The sequence below is a fragment of the Mustelus asterias genome, chromosome 23 (assembly GCF_964213995.1).
Source record: "Mustelus asterias chromosome 23, sMusAst1.hap1.1, whole genome shotgun sequence".
Taxonomy (NCBI): Eukaryota; Metazoa; Chordata; class Chondrichthyes; order Carcharhiniformes; family Triakidae; genus Mustelus; species Mustelus asterias.
The window spans coordinates 15,163,461-15,184,456 of NC_135823.1; the positions used below are offsets into that span (position 1 = coordinate 15,163,461).

Here is a 20,996-nt window from a genome sequence, read left to right on the forward strand (position 1 = left end):
GGCAGGCTTGGAGATGGGCCAGAATCTTACCACCATTCACTCCGGAGGGATTTTCCCATCTGTGAATGGCGATTTGGCTGGTTGCCAAATACTCCGACCTCGCTGCAGCGGGAGTGTGGCGTGAACGGAGGAGCTTAGTTATGAGGAGAGATTGGGGAAACTGGGGTTGTTCTCCCTGGAAAGACGGAGAATGAGGGGAGACTTAATAGAGGTGTATAAAATTATGAAAGGCATAGATAGGGTGAACGGTGGGAAGCTTTTCCCCAGGTCGGTGGTGACGTTCACGATTGGTCATAGGTTCAAGGTGAAGGGGGGGAGGTTTAACACAGATATCAGAAGGACGTATTTTACACAGAGGGTGGTGGGGGTCTGGAATGCGCTGCCAAGCAAGGTGGTGGAGGCGGGGACACTGGGAACGTTTAAGACTTATCTAGATAGCCATATGAACGGAGTGGGAATGGAGGGATACAAAAGAATGGTCTAGTTTGGACCAGGGAGCGGCACGGGCTTGGAGAGCCGAAGGGCCTGTTTCTGTGCTGTATTGTTCTTTGTTCTTTAACGGAAGGTAAGATCCCACTCATGGTATTTCTGGATTCGATGAGGGAGAAATCTGTCTTTAGCAAAAAACCAAAGTCAATGGGAAATACAAACAGAAGCCCTGAAGAAGAGTCATATTTGACTTGAAACATTAAATGTTTCTCTCTCCAGATGCTGCCAGACCTGCTGAGTTTTTCCAGCATTTTCTGACATGGAGAATGAATTGGCAGAGTGTGAAACAAGCTGCTGGTTCCCTATTTTCCCATCCCACACTTCCCTCAAGGATCAGATCCACTCCTGTGATTCTGCTAGATCCTAATTTCCTCCCAAAGTGCTGTACTTCCGAGGAAGAATGGGGGTTAATGTTGATGTACTGCTGGAACTGCATCCACCATAGGCAAAATAGACAAAGACCTCCATATTGGCAACCTTGCTATCTTGCAGGCAGTTTAGCACTGACACTAACATTGTTTTTCGAATTTTTTGAGAATCATGTGCATGTGGATTTGTTTCTTTGCAACCAGGTCACCCTGCAGGTAGTGAGTATTTTCCCATGTGTTTATTCATCCACACGATGTCTCCTTTGCTTCTTGTGTGTGTGCTGGTGAAGACTTGCCCATGTTGCCCCATGCTCGAGATTTTCATATGTTGGTGTCACAGATGACAAAGGCCTGTTGTTACTGGAGGCGGCCTAGGCTGTTCCATCCTCCTTGTGGACAGTCTAAATGAGGAGAGATTGAGTGAAAGTACACAGAGGTTCGAGAAACACCTTTGGGCAACTTATCGTTTCAGAGTAACCCCTTCATCATTACCGTGGTGGAAGGTCTCTCTCTGAAATGGGCATCTGTTTTGTAGCTTGCTGTTAAGTATTTTGTACATTTCCATCAACCAGCATTCTGTAAATACCGTGAACTGTCTGTACTGTTGGCAGAAGGCAGACTCTCATCTGCTAAAGCAACAGCAGGTGCATGAGCCTTTTAGGTTGGACTTTCTGTAGTTCAGATCATGGAGAACATTAATTGTCAACTCCAGATATTTGCAGAGAGTAAAGAAGTAAGTTTTACCTGACAGCAGATTGTCATAGAGTCATAGATGTTTACAACATGGAAACAGGCCCTTTGGCCCAACTTGTCCATGCCGCCCTTTTTTTTAAATCACTAAGCTAGTCCCAATTGCCCCCATTTGGCCCATATCCCTTTACACCCATCCTACCCATGTAATTGTCTAAATGCTTTGTAAAAGACAAAATTGTACCCTCCTCTACTACTACCTCTGGCAGCTTGTTCCAGACACTCACCACCCTCTGTGTGAAAGAATTGGCCCTCTGGACCCTTTTGTATCTCTCCCCTCTCACCTTAAACCCGTGCCCTCTAGTTTTAGACTCCCCTACCTTTGGGAAAAGATATTGACTATCTAGCTGATCAATGCCCCTCATTATTTTATAGACCTCTATAAGATCACCCCTAAGTCTCCTATGCTCCAGAGGAAAAGAGTCCCAGTTTATCCAGCCTCTCCTTATAACTCATTGTTTACAAGTCTTTGAGTGCATCAGAATATCGAAGCTGGTAACAGCAAGTGAAAGGAGATGTTGCAGAGCCTTGGCTCCCTGTTCGCTAGCTCTGCAGTTGTAAAAATGCGGTTAGCTTTATGCCTCAGCTTGTTTAGCTATCACATGCCACATTGTAAATGTTTGGATTCTTTTTACAGATGTGAGATAACATCAAGAGAATACTGTGAGTTCATGAAAGGTTACTTCCATGAAGAAGCAACACTCTGTTCACAGGTTTGAATAAACACACTTATTCTTGGCGTTGATTTCCGAGTTGTGATTGTAGAAATAGCTGTTAGCTGTGTGAAGCAGCTAAGTGAAACATAACAGGCACTGTATAATCCTGGGGTATTGCCATTAAATGGTGCCATTATCATGTGTAGGGATGCCGATACATTTTAATATTAGTCAAACAGACCTGGTCACTTCTCTTCATGGTGAATTCTCTTACAACGATGAAGGTTTGAAAATGTGAGTCGACACTAACCTGACACTTGCAAATAGCCCATTGAACTCCATTATTCCTTCGTTTACAGCAGCACAAGTTTCAGCTAGGAACAGCATTTTTTTTCATTCGTTAAGGACAGAAGAATCATAGAATCCCTACAGTGCAGAAGGAAGCCATTCGGCCCATAAAGTATGCAACAACCATTTCCCTATTCCCATAACCCTTCATATTTACCCTGCTAGTCCCCCAGACACTAGGATTAATTTAGCATGGTCAATCAACTTAACCTGCATATCTTTGGACTGTGGGAGGAAACAGGAGCACCCGGAGGAAACCCACACAGACACGGGGAGAACATGTAAACTCTACACAGTGACCCGAAGCCAGAATTGAACCGGGGTCCCTGGTGCTGTGAGGTAGCAGTGCTAACCGCTGTGAGGCAGCAGTGCTAACCACTGCGCCACCATGCTGCATATCATAGAACATAGAACAGTACAGCACAGAACAGGCCCTTCGGCCCACGATGTTGTGTCGAGCTTTGTCTGAAACCAAGATCAAGCTATCCCACTCCCTATCATCCTGGTGTGCTCCATGTGCCTATCCAATAACCGCTTAAATGTTCCTAAAGTGTCTGACTCCACTATCACTGCAGGCAGTCCATTCCACACCCCAATCACTCTCTGCGTAAAGAACCTACCTCTGATGTCCTTCCTATATCTCCCACCATGAACCCTACAGTTATGCCCCCTTGTAATAGCTCCATCCACCCGAGGAAATAGTCTTTGAACGTTCACTCTATCTATCCCCTTCATCATTTTATAAACCTCTATTAAGCCTCCCCTCAGCCTCCTCCGCTCCAGAGAGAACAGCCCTAGCTCCCTCAACCTTTCCTCATAAGACCTACCCTCCAAACCAGGCAGCATCCTGGTAAATCTCCTCTGCACTCTTTCCAGTGCTTCCACATCCTTCTTATAGTGAGGTGACCAGAACTGCACACAATATTCCAAATGTGGTCTCACCAAGGTCCTGTACAGTTGCAGCATAACCCCACGGCTCTTAAACTCCAACCCGCTGTTAATAAAAGCTAACACACTATAGGGCTTCTTCACAGCTCTATCCACTTGAGTGGCAACCTTTAGAGATCTGTGGATATGGACCCCAAGATCTCTCTGTTCCTCCACAGTCTTCAGAACCCTACCTTTGACCCTGTAATCCACATTTAAATTAGTCCTACCAAAATGAATCGCCTCACATTTATCAGAGTTAAACTCCATTTGCTGTTTTTCAGCCCAGCTTTGCATCCTATCTATGTCTCTTTGCAGCCTACAACAGCCCTCCACCTCATCCACTACTCCACCAATCTTGGTGTCATCAGCAAATTTACTGATCCACCCTTCAGCCCCCTCCTCTAAGTCATTAATAAAAATCACAAAGAGCAGAGGACCAAGCACTGATCCCTGTGGCACTCCGCTAGCAACCTGCCTCCAATCCGAAAATTTTCCATCCACCACCACCCTCTGTCTTTGATCAGACACAGTAAGAAGTTTAACAACACCAGGTTAAAGTCCAACAGGTTTATTTGGTAGCAAAAGCCAAAGGTGTGGCTTTTGCTACCAAATAAACCTGTTGGACTTTAACCTGGTGTTGTTAAACTTCTTACTGTGTTTACCCCAGTCCAACGCCGGCATCTCCACATTTGATCAGACAGCCAGTTACCTATCCAATCGGCCAACTTTCCCTCTATCCCACACCTCCTTACTTTCATCATAAGCCGACCATGGGGGACCTTATCAAACGCCTTACTAAAATCCATGTATATGACATCAACTGCCCTACCTTCATCAACGCACTTAGTTACCTCCTCAAAAAATCCAATCAAATTTGTGAGGCAAGACTTGCCCTTCACGAATCCGTGCTGACTATCCCGGATTAATCCACATCTTTCTAAATGGTCGTAAATCCCATCCCTAAGCTTTGACCCGCTTTGACAAAGGGTCATCTGGACTCGAAACGTCAACTCTTTTCTCTCCTGCCAGACTTGCTGAGATTTTCCAGCATTTTCTCTTTTAGTTTCAGATTTCAGAATCCACAGTAATTTGCTTTTATTGAGGATCGCTGTGTTCAGTCACGTGAAGACTTGAGGATGAAGCTCCCAACCTTAAGTAAACATTATCCTCGAATTGAACTGCAGCTGAACATGACAGTGACACTGCTTTAGCATTGCTTTATTGTGGTGTCTGCCACAAAGGCAAACATATTTTAGGGAGAAATTAATTCAATCCTGAGGCAGTGTTAACTGTGCTCTAGAGAGGGGAAAGGATTCTATGCAGTTTAAATTTTATTTATTGGGTCACAAGTAGGCTTACATTAACACTGCAATGAAGTTACTGTGAAAATTCCCTAGTCTCCACACTCTGGCATGGCCAATGCACCTAACCAGCACATCTTTCAGACTGTGGGAGGAAACCAGAGCACCTGGGGGAAACCCACGCAGACATGAGGAGAACATGCAAACTGCACACAGGCAGTGACCCAAGCCAGGAATCAAACCTGGGTCCCTGGCGCTGTGAGGCAGCAGTGCTAACCACTGTGCCACCGTGCTGCCCTAGTTTTTTGGTCCCACCCGCTGTCGGGATTTTCCTGTCCTGCCAAAAGTCGATGGTTTTTGGTTGGCTTGCCAGATTCACATCTGCAGCGGCAAAAGCAGTGATGCATAGTGGTCATAGCAACATGGTGTGGCCTCTGCTAGCAGTCATTTCACCAAATGGATATTTTAAATCACTTGAATTATTTCCAACTACCTTATTAGTCAGGTGGTTTCTCAGCGATTTACTCCTAGGCTGCTGTAATCTCGGCTCAGACATTGACTGCAGAATGGAAAGGTCTCAGTTTTTATACTGGATTACAAACACAATCCGTTCCTCTCATGCGCCTGGAACATGTGTTTGGATCCAACCCAAACTGATCAAAATATCTAACAAAACAGAAAATGCTGGAAATAGTCAGCAAGTGAGGCAGAATCTGTGGAGAGAGAGAGAGAAAGAGTTCACATCTGAGGCCTTTCCTCAGACCTGGGAAAGGTTAGAGTTACAATTGGATTTGAACAATTGTGAAACTTCTTCAAACTTGGCTTCCAATTTCCTCCCTTCTCTCAGTTCGGAATACAATGTGGGAAAATGTGAGGTTATGCCGGAGGAATGGAGGCGTAGACTATTCTCTAAATGGAAAAATGCTTAGGAAATCAGAAACACAAAGGGACTTGGGAGTCATTGTTCAACATTCTCTTAAGGTTAACGTGCAGGTTCAGTCGGCAGTTAGGAAAGCAAATGCAATGTTAGCATTCATGTCGAGAGGGCTAGAATACAAGAGCAGGGATGTACTTCTGAGGCTGTATAAGGCTCTGGTCAGACCCCATTTGGAGTATAATGAGCAGTTTTGGGCCCCATATCTAAGGAAAGATGTGCCGGCCTTGGAAACGATCCAGAGGAGGTTCACAAGAATGATCTCTGGAACGAAGAGCTTGTCCTGTGAGGAATGGTTGAGGACTCTGGGTCTGTACTCATTGGAGTTTAGAAGGATGAGGGGGGGCTCTTATTGAAACCTACAGGATACTGAGGCCTGGATAGAGTGGATGTGGAGAGGATGTTTCCACTAGTAGGAAAAACTAAAACCAGAGGGCACAATCTCAGGCTGAAGGGACAATCCTTTAAAACAGAGATGAGGAGGAATTTCTTCAGCCAGAGAGTGGTGAATCTGTGGAACTCTTTGCCGCAGAAGGCTGTGGAGGCCAGGTCATTGAGTGTCATTAAGACAGCGATAGATAGGTTCTTGATTAATAAGGGGATCAGGGATTATGGGGAAAAGGCAGGAGAACGGGGATGAGAAAAGTATCAGCCATGATTGAATAGCGGAGCAGACTTGATGGGCCGAGTGCCTAATTCTGCTCCTATGTCTTATGGTCTTATAGTTTCACATGGTCCACCCTAACTCCTCCTCTCCCTTCCCTGACTTCTCTGTCTCCATTCATTTCTGGTGATGTCCAGCAACAGGTATTCATTGCAAACCCACTCACCTCCGCAGCGACCTCGAATACACTTTCTCAAACCCTACACACTGTAAGCCCTCTGTTTCATTCTCCCAGTTCCTCTATCACTGCCCCATGTGTTCTGATTATGCAATCTTCTGCAACAGTGCTTCTGAGATGTCATCTTTTTCCTCCAACCGAGCATTCCCTCTACCGTGGTTGACAGGGCCTTTGATGTGTCTACCACATTTCACATATTGCTCACTCCTTCCAGGAACCATGACGCGGTTCCCCATCACCCTCACTTTCCACCTCATCAGCCTCCATATCACCAGTCTGATTCTTGGGATGGCAGGATTGTCCTATGAGGAGCGATTGGGTTGACTCGGCCTGTATTCACTGGAGTTTAGAAGAATTAGAGGGGACCTAATTGAAACATATAAAAGTCTAACCGGGCTAGACAGACTGGATGCAGGGACAATGTTCTCCCTGACCGAGGGGTTTGGAACAAGGGTCATAGTCTCAGGATACAAGCTGGGCCATTTAGGTGAGGAGAAACTTCTTCTCTGAGGGTGGTGATCCTGTGGAATTCTCGACCACAGAAGGATGAGGAGGCCATATCACTGAATATATTTGAGCAGGAATTAGATTTCTTGTAATCTAAGGTTGTCAGGCATGGGGAGAGTGCTGGAGTATATCGCTGAGATAGATTAACATTGATTTACATGTACTACTTTGAGTTTACTATGCTCATAATGTGGCCCTCTCCAAACGAAGATTGGGTGTCCATTTCTCAGAACACCGAATTTCCAGTGACATGTCATTTGTTTTCTGCCTTGATTTGATTTTTATTTGATTTATTATTGTCACATGTATTAGTAGCCTGTGAAAAGTATTGTTTCTTGCGTGCTATGCAGACAAAGCATACCGTTCATAGAGAAGGAAAGGAGAGGGTGCTGAATGTAATGTTACAGTCATAGCTAGGGTATAGAGGAAGATCAACTGAGTGTGAGGTAGGTCCATTCAAAAGTCTATTGGCAGCAGGGAAGAAGCTGTTCTTGAGTCAGTTGTTTCATGTCCTCAGACTTTTGTATCTTTTTCCCGACGGAAGAAGGTGGAAGAGAGAATGTCCGGGATGCGTGCGGTCCTTAATTATGCTGGCTTTTCCGAGGCAGCGGGAAGTGTAGACAGAGTCAATGGATGGGAGGCTGGTTTGCGTGATGGATTGGGCTACATTCACAACCTTTTATAGTTTCTTGCAGTCTTGGGCAGAGCAGGAGCCATACCAAGCTGTGATACAACCAGAAAGAATGCTTTCTATGGTGCTCTTGCTCTCACGCTGACTTCTCTGTCCTTGGCCTGTTGCTCTCCTCCAGTGAAAGTCAACATAAGCTTGGGGAACAGCACCTCATCTTTCGGTTAGACACTTGCAGGCTCCACACTGAGCTCAGCAATTTCAGACCATACTCTCTGTCTCCCATTCTGTTTCCTTTTCTTTACATGTTTTGTTTTTTCTTTTATTTCTTTCAGATAGCTGCATTCCTGCTTTAGGTACATTTTCTGTTTCTTTGTTTCTTGCCTCACCCCATCACTGTTCCCTTCAGCCCTGGAAAACTGACTTTTCCCTCTCCGGTCAGCCACCCTGTCACAAATCTTCCCTCTGCTAAAATCCTAACTCTTGTTTCCCTTTCCAACGATGATGCCAGAGACCTTGGGTGGGATTTTCCAGCCACACTCGCCCCAAGACCAGAAAGTCCCACCCGAGGTCAACAGATATTTGCATGGTCCTGTCCCGCCCGCTATGATTCCTGTGGTGGGCGGGACAGGAAAATTCCGCCCTTCACGTTTTTATTTAAGATTTCCAGCATCCCCAGTATTCAGCTTTTCTGAAAATCAGGATCTTTTGCCATGTTAATGACCTGTGGGAAATTTTGAACTTTACAGTAAATATTTGGCCTGGTTTAGTAATGCTGTTCGGTGAGAGTGTCTTATTTTCAGGGGTGAGCCTGTACCTCCCTACACGGGCTATATCATCGTTCCCACGCCTCCTTTTGTGCACTTCAGTTAATCTGACCATAGACAGAATGAAAATCCTCGTGAGGTAAAACAAAATCCAAATCTTTAAGCTACTTTATTTTATGAACAAATGAATGTACGGGGTAATCAAATCTTATTTCAGTTAATTTACCATGACGCCTTTCTTTAAGGAAGAGGAATATTATAGAATCACTACAGTGCAGAAGAAGGCCATTCGGCCCATCAGGTCTGCACCGACCACAATCCCACCCAGGCCCTATTCCCTATAACCCCACATATTTACCCGCTAATCCCCTGACACGAGGGTCAATTTAGCATGGCCAATCAACCTAACCTGCACATCTTTGGACTGTGGGAGGAAACCGGAGCACCCGGAGGAAACCCACGCAGACACGAGGAGAATGTGTAAACTCCACACAGACAGTCACCCAAGCCGGGAATCGAACCTGGGTTCCTGGTGCTGTGAGGTTGCAGTGCCAACCACTGTGCCACCGCCCATATAAACCTCAGAAAATTGCTCGGTCTTGATGATTCTGCCTTGACGTTTCCTGGTTTTGACTGGGTCTGAGCTGAAAAAAAACTGCTGAACTGACTCTTTAGATTTACTTACCGTTAATATCTCGGGGGTCATCATTGATCAAGATATTAACCAGGATTGCCACATATATCATCCATACTGGAGCACATCAGACACTGGGAATCCAGTGACAAAGTGACTCGCATCCTGAGCCCAAAAACCGTTCCATCATCTATGAGTCAAAGTTTGATGGAATATTCTCCATTTGCCTGGGTGAGTACAGCTCCAACAACACTGAAGAAGTCTACTCATTGTAGAAAGTCACCAAGGCTTCTTCAACTTTCACCATATAGAAGGACAAGGGCAGCAGAAGCTTGTGAACACAGTCCTTCCTGCCGTATTTATGTGGCTGGTCCAGTTAAATTTCTAGTTGGTAACAACCCCAAGATTAGCAATGATAGGTGACTTGATCATGATAATTCCATTATACTCTCTCTCTCTTGTTGGAGATGGTTGTTGCTTGCCAACTGTGTGGTGCAGAGGTCACACGTCACTTACTCGATCCCCAGTACCCCTAGCTGCCATGAACACTTCACATGAACCATGCCTCCTATCTTTAATATATCTAACCACCTTGCAGACAAATTCATCACTATCCAAATGCCTTCATTCATTCTTGGCTGATGGGTCTTGACTACAGATGCTAATTCCTGACACCAAATCCTGAAAAATAAATTACTCCAACAACTCTAGATGTGTATTCCTATGAATAAGAATAATTAACGGTCATCTTTGTACAACCACCTAATTGCTTGTCTTCTGTGCTCAGTTACCTGTCCTATTACGTGTATCCCAGTTGGCTACATCTTGGGAGATGGTGGCACAGTGGTTAACACTGCTGCCTCACAGCGCCAAGGACCCAGGTTCAATTCCGGCCTTGGATGACTGTCTGTGTGGAGTTTGCATGTTCTCCCCCGTGTCTGCATGGGTTTCCTCCAGGTGCACCAGTTTCCTCCCACAGTCCAAAGATGTGCTGGTTAGATGTGTAAATTAGGGGGATTAGCCATGGTAAATGCCCGGGGTTACGGGGATAGGGTGGGAACGAGGGCCTGGGTAAGGTACTCTGTCAGAGTTGGTGCAGACCTGATGGGCTGAATGGCCTCTTCTGCGCTGCATGGATTCTATAGGTGACGTCATTGATGAAGCTTTAGATGTCATGGGTAGGTGGTCTCAATCAGTTCAGGGCCTTGAGGACCCAGCTCCAGATTGTGGCATCTCATTAGCTGCAGCCAAGACTGTCAGCAAACATTTCATCCTGTATGTGAAACAGCCCATGTGCTCAATAGAATGATCACCATTTTCTGCGGATAAACTCTATGCACGTTGGAGCTGGAATTGTCCATGCTGTCAACCCTTGTGCACAAGCTGCCCCATGCATCTAGACTTTGCTGCTGTGTACCAGGCTACCACCTTTGGCAGGTTGGTCCCCAGAGTTAGCATGCATGACCTCTGGGGCTGAGCTTGTATGTGATCTTGCTGTTGGATGAGCTAACACTCGTGGTGTTTTCTTCACTTTTCCTTGCTTCCGCATGTGTACCCAGAAACTCAGCACATGAAAGCCACTCATCTGTGGCACGTTGGTTAGCACTGCTGCCTCACAGCGTCAGGGTTCAATTCTCGCCTCGGGTCAATGTCTGTGTGGATTTTGCACGTTCTTCCCATGTCTGCATGTTTTTCCTCCGAGTGCTCCGGTTTCCTCTCTCAGTCCAAAGATGTGCGGGTTAGGTGGATTGGCCATGCTAAATTGTCCCTTAGTGTCAGGGGCACAAGCTAGGGTAAATGCATGGGGTTATGGGGCTAGGCCCTGAGTGGGATTGTGATCGGTGCAGACTCGATGGACCGAATGACCTTCTTCTACACTGTAGGATTCTAGAATCTATGATCTCGCCTTCCTTCTAAATTACACACATTGCCGACCTCTGAACTGGAGTTCGCCAGGGTCAGATTGACACTGTGTCATCTGGAGATCTTTTCATTAAACTGATCGAGATGTCTCCACCTTTTCTCTATCAAAAATGAAGGAGAGGAACAAGTGAGACATGGCATCTCTAATTTTGCAAAGTGTATATAGGATGAAATACAAGACGGGGGAAGTGGATACAAAGAGAGAGAAAGTCTGCGTGACGTCTCCTCCAGTGACATTTTCTCATTCTTGAATGTTCTTATAATAATGAGATATTTTGAAATCAGGTGTGACCAGGTCAGATGCTGAGTTGCTGATCCAGAGTTCAGAAGATGCTGTTTGTTTTATTTTTGACCAGGTACATTGCATGGATGATGTGTGTGGATTGCTGCCATTCCTCAACCCTGAAGTTCCTGATCAGTTTTACAGACTCTGGCTCTCATTGTTTTTACATGCGGGGTAAGTATTTCCATTCCGATGAAGCTGAGGCCCAAACTGCAATTTCATAAACCAAGTGCACTGCGTTCATAAGTGTAAAATTTATTTAAAATCATATTTATTGTAATGTTGCTGTGTAAGATTCGAATCGACTCGTCTTGCAAAGGGAATTTTTGCTTTAAAAGTCAAGAAACACACTCCTCCCATTAATATCCTAGACCAGTATGACACTGGGAGCCCCCAATGCCTGAATGCCTCCATTTTACAATGTCATCCTTGCATTCAAGTCTTCGTGTATACAGCAAAGTAGAAAGGCCAATGTCAGCCATACTGCCAACTCTGATAAGAATCAACATGTTCTCAACTCGCTTTCCCACACGGAAGCAAAATGGAACACGCTTCATTATGTTTTAGTTTGTACGACTATAACAGCAATCTATATTTATATAGCACCTTTAATGTCATGAAACATCCAAAGGCACTTTGTAAGAGTGAAAGAAAAACAAGTGCTACATAGAAGCAAGAAGAGGAATAGGCCATTCGGCCCTTTGAGCCTGCTCCCCCATTCATTATGATCATGGCTGATCATCAAATTCAATATCCTGATTCTTCCTTTCCCCCTCTTAATCCCTTTAGCCTCAAGAGCAATATCTAATTTCTTCTTGCAGTCACACAACATTTTGGCCTCAGCTACTTTCTGGGGTAGTGAATTCCACACATTCACCACCCCCTGGGTGAAGAAATTTCTCTTCACATCACTCTAAAAGGTTTACCCCTTCTCTTCAAACTATGACCCCCTAGTTCTGGAGGCCCCCACCCCCCCCCCCCCTCCCCAACCATCAGGAACATTCTTTCTGAATCTACCCTGTCTAATCCTGTTAGAATTTTATAAGTTTCTATGAGATCCCCTCTCACTCTTTTAAACTCCAGTGAATATAATCCTAACCGACTTAGTCTCTCATCGTGTGACTGACACGCCATACCAAGAATCAGCCTGGTAAACATTTGCTGCACTCCCTCTATAGCAAGCAACCACTGAAAATAAGGACACGATAACTAATACTACACAGGCCAAATAATCTTTTGATTTGGGTTTTTACCAAGGAGACAACTAACTTAGTTGATCTGGATCGAGCCTTGCAGAGAGAGAGAGGGGTTGTGACATTCGCATTGTTACCAGCATTGTTGCCAAAGAGCTGTGCAAACCTGAGATAAATAAATCTGGGGCTGGATAAAAATGGATCCTTAATCAGTGTCATTATTAGAGCCCTCCCCAGCTGACAGTTGCAATAATCCTAGGGTGACCAAGTCACGTGACCTTTCCACAAAGTGTGGTTGTAATTCTCCTTGGCATAAACTTTCAGTTTGTTAATTCCGGCTTCTCATCACCAGCTTCTCCTGCACGTGTCTGAACACTTGCGCAGATAAAATCAGCTTTGTGCAGCTTACTGCAGTCTAAACCTCTTTGTTAATTGGAGGAGCAATGTTTAACCCAGCTACACTCCAATGCAGTTGTGGTGTTGCTGCCTAAGATTCTAATCAACTAGTCCTGCAAAGGACCACGGAATGTTTTTCTAAGTTCCATGTGCACAGTTCAGACATTTGCATAATCCTAAAAAATAGAAACTAGGATTGAGTGTTAGATTAATAGCCAGTGTATATTTTATATAACTTGGCACTACGCTTTCTGTTGCATTATTGAACTAATCAAGCCCTTGGCCTATATTTGCATCATCCTAACGTGCTGAAATTTTTAATGCTCTAATTCTTCTGCCAACTAAATAACCATGGTTTGGAAACATTTATCACCATAACCGATCACCGCAAATAATTCTTCCACGCAAATTATTCCCAAACTTTGAAGCTTGGCTATTTGTGCTAAGTTTTTGAATTATTCAATGTCTGCTACCTACGCAATATGTCCATGAAAGATGGTCACTGACACCCTGGTCCGTGTGCGCGGACTGGCAAAGACACTATAATCAATATTTAGCCTTGGTTTCACAGTGAAGGAAATTAGAACCATTCCAATAGTAACCCGGTAATGCAAAGGTTGTTGAAAAGGAGGAACTGAGAACAATTGTCATCAATAGGGAAAAAGTACTGAGCAAACTATTGGGATTAAAGGCAGACGAGTCCCCTAGCGTCTTAAAGGAAAGTGGCAGCAGAGATAGTGGAAGCATTGGTTATAATATTCCAACATTCCCTGGATTCTGGAAAGGTTCCAGTGGATTGGAAAAAGTTTAATGTAATGCCCCTGTTCAAAGCAGGAGAAAAGGCAGAAAGTAGGAAACTATAGACCGGTTAATTTAACGTCTGTTTGGAAATTGTTGAAATCCATTGTTACAGTAATAGTAACGGGACATTTGAAAAGCCTCTCCGCAATCCATCAGAGTCAGCATGGTTTTATGAAAGGTAAGTTATGTTTAACTAATTTGCTTGAGTTCTTTGAAGATTTAACAAGCAAGGTGGATAATGGGGATCCTGTAGATGTAGTATATATGGACTTCCAGAAAGTATTTGATAAGATGCCGTACAGAAGGTTAATACACAAGGTAAGATCCCATGGTTGGAGGTATCATCATAGCTTGGATAGAGGATTGGCTAGTCAACAGAAAGCAGAGAGGAGGAATAAATGGGTCTTTTTTTGGTTGGTAATAAGGTGTATCACAGCGTTCAGCCCTCGAGCTCCATCTCATTACAATCTATATTAATGATTTGGATGCAGGGATAGAATGTACTAACGCCAACTTTAATGATGACATTAAAATAGGTGGGAAAGCAAGTTGCAATGAGGAAATAAATTTACAAATGGATATGGATAGGTTAGGTAAGTGAACCAAAATTTGACAGATGGAATTTAACGTGGATAAATGTGAGGTTATCCATTTTGGTTGGAGAAATGAAAAGTCAACTTCTTATCTAGCTGGAGAAAAACTTGAAAATACTTTGGTGCAGAGGGATCTGGGTGTCCTTGTGCACAAATGACAGAAAGTTAGAGTATAGGTGCAGCAGGTAATAAGGAAGGCAAATGAAATTTGGCATTCATTGCTAATGGAATAAATTATGAAAGTAGGGAAATAGCAACTGTATAGAATCACAAGAACTAGGAGGAGAAGGAGGCCATTCAGCCCCTCAAGCCTGCTCCACCATTCAATACGATCATGGCTGGTCATCCAACTTAATAGCCTAATCCTGCTTTCTCCCCGTAACCTATGATCTCATTCACCCCAAGTGCTATATCCAGCCGCCTCTTGAATACATGCAATGTTTTGGCATCAACTACTTCCTGTGGTAATGAATTCCATCGGCTCACCGCTCTTTGTCTCATCTCCGTCCTAAATGGTCTACCTTGAATCCTCAGACTGTGATCCCTGGTTCTGGACTCCCCCAACACTAGGAACATCCTTCCTGCATCTACCCTGTCTAGTCCTGTTAGAATTTTATAAGTCTTGGAGGTCTCCCCTCATTCGTCTGAACTCCAGCGAAAACAACCCTAACCTAGTCAATCTCTCTTCAGACATCAGTCCCGCTGTCCCTGGAATCAGCCTTGTAAACCTTCATTGCACTTCCTCAAGAGCAAGAACATCCTTCCTCAGAAAAGACCAAAACTGCACACAATACTCTAGGTGTGGCCTCACCAAGGCCCTGTATAATTGCAACAACACATCCCTGCTCCTGTACTCGAAACCTCTTGCAAGAAGGCCAACATACCATTTGCCTTCTTTACCGCCTGCTCCACCTGCATGCTTACCTTCAGTGTCTGGCGCACAAGGACACCCAGCTGCACACTCCCCTTTCCCAATTTACAGTCATTCAGGTAGTAATCTGCTGCCTTGTTTTTGCTTCCAAAGTGAATAAGCTCTCATTTATCCAAATTATACTGCACCTGTCATTGATTTGCCCATTCACCCAACCTGTCCAGATCATTCTGAAGGATCTCTGCATCCTCGTCACAGTTCACCCTTCCACCCAACTTGGTATCATCTGCAAACTTTGAAATGTTACATCTCATCTCATCTCGGCCTCAACTTCATTTTACTGCCTATTCACCATAACCCTTCAATCCCTTACTAATTAAAAATCTGTCCATCTCTTCCTCAAATTTACTCAATGTCCCGGCATCCACCACACTCTGGGGTAGTGAATTGCACAGATTCACCTCCCTTTGAGAGAAGTAGTTTCTCCTCATCTCTGTTTTAAATCTGCTGCCCCGTATCCTAAAACTATGACCTCTTGTTCTAGATTGCCCCACAAGAGGAAACATCCTCTCCACATCTACTTTGTCAATTCCCCTTATCATCTTGTACCCCCCAATTACATCTCCTCTCATTCTTCTAAACTCCAGGGAGTGTGAGCCTAAACTGTCCAATCTCTCTTCACACGACAAACCCCTCATCTCTGGAATCAATCTAGTGAACCACCTCTGAATGGAATACATCCTGCCAACCCAAGAGAGACCCATTTATCCTGACTGAATGCTTTCTGTTAGTTCGCCAATCCTCTAGCCAAGCTAATACATTACCCCTAATCCTATGTGAACTCATATCCTTTTGTGTGGCACGTAATCAAATGCCTTCCAGAAGTCATAGAACATAGAACATTACAGCGCAGTACAGGCCCTTCAGCCCTCTGAATGCCACTACATCCCTCGTCAAGTAAGGAGACCAAAACTGTGCACAATATTCTAAGTGCGGTCTCACTAATGCTTTGTACAGTAGCAGCAACACTTCACTACTTTTATATTCTATTCATTTAACAATAAATGCCAAGATTCCATTTGCCTTTCTTATTACCTGCTGTACCTGCATACTAGTTTCCTACAATTCATGCATGAGGACACCCAGATCCTTCTGCACCGAAGCACTCCAAAGTTTCTCTCCATTTAGATAATAATTTGTCTTTGTATTTTTCCTACCAAAATGGATAAACTCTCACTTACTCACGTTAAACTCTATCTGCTACATTTTGCCCCATTCACTTAACCTATCCATATCGATTTGTAAATTTCTTATTTCATTATCACAACTTACTATCTCACCTATTTTAGCGTCATTTGGCTATGGTGCTTACTATCCCTGCATCCAAGTCATTAATATAGATTAGAAATAATTGGGGCTTGAGGTCTGAATCCTGTGGTACTCCACTAGTTACATCCTGCCAACCCAAGAGAGACCCATTTATCCTGACTGAATGCTTTCTGTTATTTCGCCAATCCTCTAGCCAAGCTAATACATTACCCCTGATCCCATGTGAACTAATATCCTTTTGTGTGGCACGTAATCAAATGCCTTCCAGAAGTCATAGAACATAGAACATTACAGCGCAGTACAGGCCCTTCGGCCCTCAATGTTGCGCCGACCTCTGAAACCAATCTAAAGCCCACCTAGCCGACACTAGAACATAGAACAGTACAGCACAGAACAGGCCCTTCGGCCCACTATGTTGTGCCGAGCTTTATCTGAAACCAAGATCAAGCTATCTCCCTATCATCCTGGTGTGCTCCATGTGCCTATCCAATAACCGCTTAAATCTTCCTAAAGTGTCTGACTCCACTATCACTGCAGGCAGTCCATTCCACACCCCAACAACTCTCTGCGTAAAGAACCTACCTCCGATATCCTTCCTATATCTCCCACCACGAACCCTATAGTTATGCCCCCTTGTAATAGCTCCATCCACCCGAGGAAATAGTCTTTGAACGTTCACTCTATCTATCCCCTTCATCATTTTATAAACCTCTATTAAGTCTCCCCTCAGCCTCCTCCGCTCCAGAGAGAACAGCCCTAGCTCCCTCAACCTTTCCTCATAAGACCTACCCTCCAAACCAGGCAGCATCCTGGTAAATCTCCTCTGCACTCTTTCCAGCGCTTCCACATCCTTCTTATAGTGAGGTGATCAGAACTGCACACAATATTCCAAATGTGGTCTCACCAAGGTCCTGTACAGTTGCAGCATAACCCCACGGCTCTTAAACTCCAACCCGCTGTTAATAAAAGCTAACACACTATAGGCCTTCTTCACAGCTCTATCCACTTGAGTGGCAACCTTTAGAGATCTGTGGATGTGGACCCCAAGATCTCTCTGTTCCTCCACAGTCTTCAGAACCCTACCTTTGACCCTGTAATCCACATTTAAATTAGTCCTACCAAAATGAATCACCTCACATTTATCAGGGTTAAACTCCATTTGCCATTTTTCAGCCCAGCTTTGCATCCTATCTATGTCTCTTTGCAGCCTACAACAGCCCTCCACCTCATCCACTACTCCACCAATCTTGGTGTCATCAGCAAATTTACTGATCCACCCTTCAGCCCCCTCCTCTAAGTCATTAATAAAAATCACAAAGAGCAGAGGACCAAGCACTGATCCCTGTGGCACTCCGCTAGCAACCTGCCTCCAATCCGAAAATTTTCCATCCACCACCACCCTCTGTCTTCGATCAGACAGCCAGTTACCTATCCAATCGGCCAACTTTCCCTCTATCCCACACCTCCTCACTTTCATCATAAGCCGACCATGGGGGACCTTATCAAACGCCTTACTAAAATCCATGTATATGACATCAACTGCCCTACCTTCATCAACACACTTAGTTACCTCCTCAAAAAATTCAATCAAATTTGTGAGGCAAGCCTTGCCCTTCACAAATCCGTGCTGACTATCCCGGATTAATCCGCATTTTTCTAAATGGTCGTAAATCCCATCCCTAAGGACCTTTTCCATCCATTTACCAACCACCGAAGTAAGACTAACCGGTCTATAATTACCAGGGTAATTTCTATTCCCTTTCTTAAACAGAGGAACAACATTCGCCATTCTCCAGTCCTCTGGCACCATCCCCGTGGACAGTGAGGACCCAAAGATCAAAGCCAAAGGCTCTGCAATCTCATCCCTTGTCTCCCAAAGAATCCTAGGATATATTTCATCAGGCCCAGGGGACTTATCGACCTTCGGTTTGTTCAAAACTGCCAGGACATCCTCCCTCCGAACATCTATTTCCTCCAGCCTATTAGCCTGTAACACCTTCTCTTCCTCAAAAACATGGCCCCTCTCCTTGGTGAACACTGAAGAAAAGTATTCATTCATCACCTCAAGTCCAGATATACTACATCTACAGGGTCTCCATTATCCACTTTGCTTGTTACATCTTCGAAGAACTCTAGCAAATTAGTCAAATATGATTTACCCTTCATAAAACCATGCTGACTCTGATGGATTGCGCTTTGACTTTCCAAATGTCCTGGTATTACTTCCTTTGTAATGGATTCTAACAATTCCCCAACAATAGATGCTAAACTAATTGGCCTATAGTTTCCTACATTTTGCCTCCCTCTCTTTTTGAATATATTAGCATTTTCCAATCCACGGGAACCATTCCTGCACCTAGGGAATTTTGGAATATTGTAACCAGTGGATCCACTATCTCCAATGCCACTTCCTTTAAGACCCTAGGATGTCGGCCACCAGGCCCTGGGGATTTGTCTGCCTTCAATCCCCATAGTTTGCTCAGTACGTTTTCCCTATTGACAATGATAGTTCTAAGTTCTTTCCCCTCTATAACACCTGCATTTCCTGTTGCCATTAAGATAATACTCGTGTCCACCACTGTGGAAACTGAGGTATAATATTGATTTAGTGTCGAAGCCATTTCTGCGTTCCTCACTATTAACTCCCCAGCCTCATCTTCCAAGGGACCCACATTTTCTTTAGCTACTCTCCTTCTTTCAATATACTTATAGGGCATTTGTGAGATGGCATCTGGAACACTGCACACAGCTTTGGTCCCCTTACTTGAGGAAGGACATAAATGCATTCGAGGGGGTCCAGAGAAGGTTCATTAGATTGATTCCAGGGATGAAGGATTTATCTTATAAAGGGAGATTGAGCAGTTTAGGCCCATACTTGCTGGAGTTTAGAAAAATGGGAGGAGATTGAATTGAGGTATATAAGATGCTAAAGAGGATTGATAGGGTAGACGTGGAGAGGATGTTTCTCCCTATTGGACATTCGAGAATGAGAGGTCATAGTTTTAGGATAAGGGGTGGCAGATTTAAAACAGAAATGAGGTGCAATGACGTTGCTCAAACGGTGGTGAATCTGTGGAATTCACTACCCCAGAGTTCAGTGGATGCTGGAACACTAAACACATTAAAGGAGGAGATAGATTTTTCATTAGTAGCGGGATGAAGGGTTGAGATGAGATCAGCTATGATTGTAATGAATGGCGGAGCAGGCCCGATGGGGCTAAATTGCCTCTTCCTGTTCCTAGTTCGTATGTTCTTGGAGAGAATGCAGAAGAAGTTTAACTGAATGGTTCCAGGGATGAGAAAGATCAGTTATGAGGATAGATTGGAGAGGTTGGGGCTGTTCTTCTTAAAGAGGAGAAGGCTAAGAGGAGATTTGATAGAGATGTTCAAGATTGTGAGGGGGCTGGACAGAGTGGAGAGGGAGAAACTGTTCCCTCTAGTAAAAGCATTGAGAATGAGAGGGCACTGTTTTAAAGTGATTTGCAAAAGAAGCAAATATGATGTGAGAAAAAACTTCTTCACGCAGTGAGTTGTTTGGGTCTGGAATGCGCTGCCTGGAAGTGTGGTGGAGGCATTTGAGAGGGTGTTAAATAATTGTTTGAATTTAAGCAATGTGTAGGGATACAGGGAAAGGGCAGGGGAATGGTACTAAGTCACAATGCTCGTTTGGGGAGCCAGTGCAGACACGATGGGCCAAATGGCCTCCTCTTGCACCATAACAATTCTGAGGTTTTGAGAGTTATTCGCTACAGAATTCCCAGCCTGTGACCTGCTCTGATAGCCAAAGTATTTATATCGCTGGTCCAGTTCAGTTTCTGGTCAATGATAGCCCTGCCAGGATGTTGATAGCGGGGGTATCAGTGATGGTAATGCCATTGAATTTCAAGGGGAGATAATTATATCCTCTCTTGTTGGAGACGCGTATTGCCTGGGAGCTGTGTGGCACGAATGTCACTGTGTGAAACGTGTAGTGATAGAGGTCACAGCATGTTTTAAAGCAGCATGTGTTAAGATTTATTCAGTCTCTAATCTGGGCTATCGCTGCTGGTCTTGGTGTTTCCAGACATGTTAGATAACTTTAAGCCTCTTTGTTACTGATTCACTGACTATTAACTGTTCAGTATTTAAGTAAATAATGTGAAATGGATTTCTGACTCACTAATGGCCATTTTACGTTATTACACAAGGTCACTACTGCCTCTGTCTCTCCTGACGCGCTCTCATTGTTGCTAATTAGAATGCTTACACTTATAACATTTCAACGACAGTGGTTATGTGCGAGTTGTCTGAGACTTTAAAATCTCGATGAGGGAAAAGTCACTGTTATTTATCTCTCAGACTGAGGCCATTTCGACCCATCGAGTCTATGCCAGTTGCCCGCTAAGTAATTCAATCTGTCCCATTCCACCACTCCAGCCCTTGCGGGTTTATTTCTTTCAAGTACCCATCCAAT

The 20,996-nt window shown here is 44.3% G+C and overlaps 1 protein-coding gene across 17 annotated transcripts in view; it reads left to right on the plus strand.

Moving 5' to 3' along the window:
* The window catches only part of LOC144510532 (inactive rhomboid protein 1-like), a 369,670-nt gene that overhangs the window by 337,072 nt on the left and 11,602 nt on the right, over positions 1 to 20,996 (plus strand). For all 17 annotated transcript variants that reach the window (XM_078240037.1, XM_078240025.1, XM_078240027.1 and 14 more), the window contains 2 exons: positions 2,245 to 2,320; positions 11,434 to 11,534. In XM_078240037.1, the coding sequence (XP_078096163.1) occupies positions 2,245 to 2,320; positions 11,434 to 11,534 (177 nt within the window). The remainder of the gene's footprint in view (positions 1 to 2,244; positions 2,321 to 11,433; positions 11,535 to 20,996) is intronic.